The sequence below is a fragment of the Cucumis melo genome, chromosome 4 (genome assembly GCF_025177605.1).
Source record: "Cucumis melo cultivar AY chromosome 4, USDA_Cmelo_AY_1.0, whole genome shotgun sequence".
NCBI lineage: Eukaryota > Viridiplantae > Streptophyta > Magnoliopsida > Cucurbitales > Cucurbitaceae > Cucumis > Cucumis melo.
This window is the reverse complement of record NC_066860.1, coordinates 17,377,865-17,383,105: the sequence shown is the minus strand read 5'-3', so window position 1 is coordinate 17,383,105 and position 5,241 is coordinate 17,377,865. Positions and strand designations below refer to the sequence as shown.

Genomic DNA, 5,241 nt, shown 5'->3' with positions numbered 1-5,241 from the left:
GATTAAGATATGATTTTTGTTACACATGTTAATATTTGTTCATCGTATAATTGTATGCTGTTAGTTCTTATACTTTCAATTTAGTTTCTTTAATTTTTATCAAAAAGAAAAAGTTAACAAATATGATTTTTTGCTTTGGTAAGGAGGCTAGGAAATACCTTTTTTCTCTTTCTATCTTTGTACAAAAAAATTTGACCATACAGGTAAAGTTACTGGTTTTAAGTCTCATTCCGATTCTTTGTTGTTTTTTCCCATTCAAAAGGATCAGGGCGAGGTTAAGACTCTTGGTTCCTCAAATGATTTTCGAATGTATTATATGTTCTCATTTGTTGCTTGAGGTTTGGATGTTTAGGAAATATTTAGTTTAAAAGAAAATAAACTAACATTGGATATTGGATTTGAGATTGATTGGAAGGGAAGTTCTATTTAAAAATTGAATAAACTTACGAAATTAATATTTCAATCGACTTTAAGTTACCTATAATTCCACCAAAAGTGTCGTTTTCTCATTTAGGGCGATTACTTTGCTAATTAATAATTTTCAACACAATCATTGAAGACCATACTAACAGTCATATTACTTTTTTAAGTGTATAATTTTGAAAATAATAGTAATGACTAAGAGTGTATTTGGTTTAACTTTTCAGGTGTATGTTTGACAACCACTCAAAATAATTTATAAAACAATTTCTAAATGTTTAAAACCATTTTTATGAGAAGAATTTAAATAAAAATGATTATTTAAAAAACATCTTTCTTTTTTTTCCTTTCAAGTTAATCAAAACATATCTTAAGATTATGCCCAATCTTATATCATTAAAACTAATTTATAAGAGAGTGTTATTTCTCCTTTAAAATTTTAAACCAACAAATCTTATTGATTTGCATATCTAACACTATATTTTGAATAAACATCTTACAATGAGCCATCTTAGAAAGAAAACAAAATCAAACATTAAGTAATTCATGTATGAGAAGGTCTATCAAAATCGATAGCATTTGCCAGAAAAGAATGAGATTCACATCCTCAAATCTTCTTTGTCTGTCAAATCAAGGTGAGTTTGTATTACAATTATACATTCAAAAGAAAATGAAAGGCTCAATATTAACTTCAACTTTTTATTTTCTCTGTCTTTTTTTGTAAAATTTTATCAAATAATTAGAAGAAAAAGGTGAGGATCAAATAATTGACAAGAAAGTTCTATTTTCCTTATTGCTAAGACTTTTGAAGTGATGGTCTCATGTGATAAAAGAAAAAAAAAAAAAAGGAAAAACAATAATAGTCTAAATAATACTCAATCACAACATTCAATTGATTTAACAAATTTGTTTTTTGGTTGCTTCCAAAGAATATTTCTTTCAAATTATGTTAATAAAATCCTTAGAACTTCCAAAATATAAAAGATGAGATGAAATATACCGTTTAGGTTTAAAACATCCAAAGTATTAGTCGATATGAACCTAAAACAATAAGTCTAAACTCGCTAATGTAAAACTATTTATTTATACTTACACTAATTTATTAGTTTTGCAAGGTGCAAGTACCTTAAATAAAATATTTAAAAATATTAAAGTTAAATTACAAATTTAATATTTATAGTATAAGTATCATCGGTCAAAATTACAAAATTGTCAGTATCAACGATCAAAATTACAAAATTGTCATTCATTTATATTACCTTGTTAAATAATTAAGAGAATTACTATTTAATGAGGTAACAAGTCAATTTTTTTCCACCAACAACAAATTTATGAGTGAAATTTCCTAATTAAACAAAATATTCAAAAAAAAAAAAAAAAAAAAACTTAACCACAATGAACATAAATCACCTAAAATATATAACCTTCTATTATCGACTTCAAATTAGAAGTTCGATCCCTCTACCCTAATTCATATTTTGACGAAAACTTAATTATCTACTTTTCTAAACTAACGTTGAACCTCATACATATTCAAAAGTAACATTGAATTAAGAACTATACAGTGGGATGGGATGGAAATGATGCAGAAAAGGCAAAGCAAGTGATGGGGCAAAAAGGAAGGTTATTTTTTTTTTATTCTATCATATTTATTTTTTCCTCTTAAGATTTAGGATCAAGGGCTGTAAAAGGAAGGGCCACACTTGCATTTCCATCCCTCAGGTTCATAGTTAGTGTATTGGACCCCTATATGGCTGCGCCTGTTGGTGGTTGTAGGCACTTGAATGGCTTCACATGGAATGCATCCATAGCACTTGTGCTCACAGCTGGGGGGACTTGACCCTATTTTCCTCATCCCTCTATAGAATTCTTCTTCTTTAATACCTTTAACAGCCTTTATGCAGACCAAAAACATGAATTATTTCACCAAACAGAGCACATATAAAGTGACAAAAAGGGTGGGGGGGCTGACCTGTTTTGACTCAATAAGACCTGGCAGGAACAAAACAACAAGCAAGTTGAATTAAAAAGGTGGTGAAAGAAGAAGAAAACCTATGGCTAAATAGATGTAATAATATAATTGGGATGAGAAAGCCAAAGAGAAGATGTGATTATATAATTGGTAAGAAACAAACCTTGTTTATGAGGAAGAAGGGCAGGATTTGGAGCAAAAGTTCTGGCCGCAGCAGAAACCCAACAGACTAATTGCAGAATGAATATAAAACACCAGTATGTTCCTTTCATGTCTTCAAAAGCCAAAATGATAATGATGATTTCGGTGGGAAAGAGATGGTGAATGGAAAAAATGGAAAATGATTTGGGTTATAAGAAGGTGGTGGAAATTTAATCCTAACAAGCAAATTCACATTTCCCCGTACAAGAAGTCAGAGCCTTTCTCTCTATCTTTATACATACATATATATATTGTTTTATTTTGTTTGGTTTCTTACTCTTCCAAGGGCTAGCTTTAGGACTGGCAGAGAGATTTTGCGTTAGAAACAAGTGATCGATTCCAATTTCTTATCAAAGAGTTCTGAACAAAAGCAAAGCAAAGTCCCTCCACTCCACTCCAACTCAAATCATTTGACAACTCACCATGGATACATAGAGAAGAGAACCTTACAATTGCAAGAGTGCAAGAAATGAGCTGTAGAAATCCCCTTTTTCTTCTTCTTCTTTTTTTGATTTTGTCGCCTTTCAATACGATCCAGCCTCTCTCTTTCACTCACTGCCAAATCAGTCCACTAAATGAACCATACAGAGATCCTTACAAGGGCAGGGCCCAGCAGAACAGCCACCCCTTTTTTTTCTAGGTTCTGTCATACCTGCAGAAGCAATGTAAATATTCACAAGGAAAAGAAAAATACCATCTACCAAGACTGCAGGGACTTTATTTCACTCTGATAGTTTTATTCCTATTTAAAGAAGAAAAGATCCAGGGACAGAGGGCTATTTATGTAAAAGAAGGAAAAAGGCATCAATGTCTGAGGTTCTGAGCACATTCAGCCCAGCAGAAAATTTTATTGAGTTAGTTAATAAATTAAATAAGGTACTTCAAATGGGGTCAACCTTTTACAGATTAGTAGGTTGAGAAGATAATAGAATGCTGCTCTAAATCCAATCTCAGCCATCCATTTACCTTATAACCAAAGATGGTCAATCAAGAGCCGTTGGGTTGTGGAAGGTCCCAATTTATAAGCAATAAATGACGTTAGATTTAATCCACACCCAAACTATCACACTCAAGTTTGCCTGTTTCCCCCGGTCACCACCACATTCTCTATAAATCAAGCTTACATGACATATATTCTTTCTATCACCCAATATTCATGATAGCAATTCTTAACACCCCAAATTATAATTTAATCCTTTTTTTTTACTTTATTAGGAAAGTGTGAAGAACAATATCAAACTTAAAACATTAGAAGCAAAGTCTTACGCTCAAACTGTCACACGAGCAAAACATAAAACATATAGCAGGCACTAATCAAAGGTCTCTCTCTCTACAGGTACAGACCCAAGATTCAGGATAGCAGTTCTTAACACCCCAAATGAAAGTATAATAACTTATTTGACTTTATAAGGAGAAATGTGATAGAATGATGTCAAAGTTAAAACATGGGAAGTAAGCCTTAGGTTAAAACAGTCACAGAGGGAAATTATCAAACAGTTGGCAGGCACAAATTAGTGGTCTTTCTGACTAGAAAGGACAAAGAAAGGGGCACTGAATCACTGTTTAAGCGGCTCGATGGGGATGTGTATAATGCAAAAATGAGAGAACTTTGTGGGGAAAAAAAAATACAGACAAAAATAAATCGATGAAAATGGATAAGCAGAGAAGGTACTTTAAGCATCAAATGCAACGATTGTACGTTTTCAAGTAAGGTTTGTCCTGTTCAATATCGTCTGGGGATTTCTTATTGATATCAGCGAGATTTGAGTGATTTGATTATTCGATCTGTTACATTTTCTTTCACTCTTCTTCTTCTTCTTCTGCTACTTCTTTTTTACCATATATCGATTAACCTTAGCGGCTCTGGATTAGGTAACATCAAGACCCAGCTTTAGAATTTCGGCCACTGGAATCGACCCTCAAACACAAAACGGGGTATCATGCAATCCATGAAAAAACCCAGAGAAAAGATCGTTTGTGAAACTGATTTTCCATTTAGTTCTTCGGCAAAATTTGAAGGATCATAAAAGCATACTTTGTTTCAAAAATTCACTTCAACTTTTTCCAAACATTTAAAAAAAGAATAGTCAAAATTTTAGGTGAAATTTAGATATAACATGACTTGACAATAATTAGAAATAAAATTTTAAATAATCATCAAAACAATGACATTTTTAAATATAATAAAATAATTTATAGAGATCAATAAGCTTATTATCAATGTCTATCGATATCACTTATAGATAAAATATAAAAATTTGTTTGTTTATTAAATTTATCATTTTTTATAATTTCTCTTTTAAAGTCATTGTAATATGATTAAGTCTTATCTTTGTTCAATATTATAAAAAGTTTATTTTTGAATAGAAGGTTAAAAAAATTCAAGAATAATGTTAAGACTTTGTAACGTATAGAGTCCTTTTTAATAATAATAATAATAAAAAAAACAAAGTTAAAAGGTATTTGTTATAATTTATTAATTTTGACAAATTTTAATTTTTACTCTTAAATTTAGAAGTATCAATTTAAATTTGTCCACAATATACTTGAGAGTGTCTTTGACTCAAGGAATTTAGAAGTATGAGTAGAAATTATAGAAATGTGAATTTTCGTTCTTGTTTGGTCCAAAAAGCTTGTGGATCCCATCA

General features: G+C 30.7%; 1 protein-coding gene across 3 annotated transcripts; it reads right to left on the bottom strand.

The window, feature by feature from the left end:
• Window positions 1–1,711: 1,711 nt before the first annotated feature.
• LOC103490030 (EPIDERMAL PATTERNING FACTOR-like protein 3) lies at window positions 1,712–4,651 on the bottom strand. 3 transcript variants are annotated; one of them, XM_008449396.3, is made up of 4 exons: window positions 3,044–4,651; window positions 2,556–2,666; window positions 2,393–2,412; window positions 1,712–2,314 (listed from the first exon to the last, which is right to left on the bottom strand). In XM_008449396.3, the coding sequence occupies exons 2-4, from the start codon at window positions 2,662–2,664 to the stop codon at window positions 2,096–2,098; spliced, it is 348 nt and encodes a 115-aa protein (XP_008447618.1). In that variant the 5' UTR covers window positions 2,665–2,666; window positions 3,044–4,651; the 3' UTR covers window positions 1,712–2,095. The 3 variants fall into 3 exon arrangements, with proteins under 3 accessions (XP_008447618.1, XP_008447617.1, XP_008447616.1); XM_008449395.3 differs by having other exon boundaries at window positions 2,556–3,245; window positions 4,266–4,650; XM_008449394.3 differs by having other exon boundaries at window positions 2,556–4,650.
• Window positions 4,652–5,241: the final 590 nt, after the last annotated feature.

Coding starts and splice junctions, on each gene's coding strand:
- LOC103490030 (XM_008449396.3), bottom strand. CDS start 2,664: ATGAAAGGAACATACTGGTGTTTTATATTCATTCTGCAATTAGTCTGT. Junction 2,413..2,555: donor CCTTCTTCCTCATAAACAAG/GTTTGTTTCTTA, acceptor TGTTCCTGCCAG/GTCTTATTGAGTCAAAACAG. Junction 2,315..2,392: donor GTCTTATTGAGTCAAAACAG/GTCAGCCCCCCC, acceptor GTCTGCATAAAG/GCTGTTAAAGGTATTAAAGA.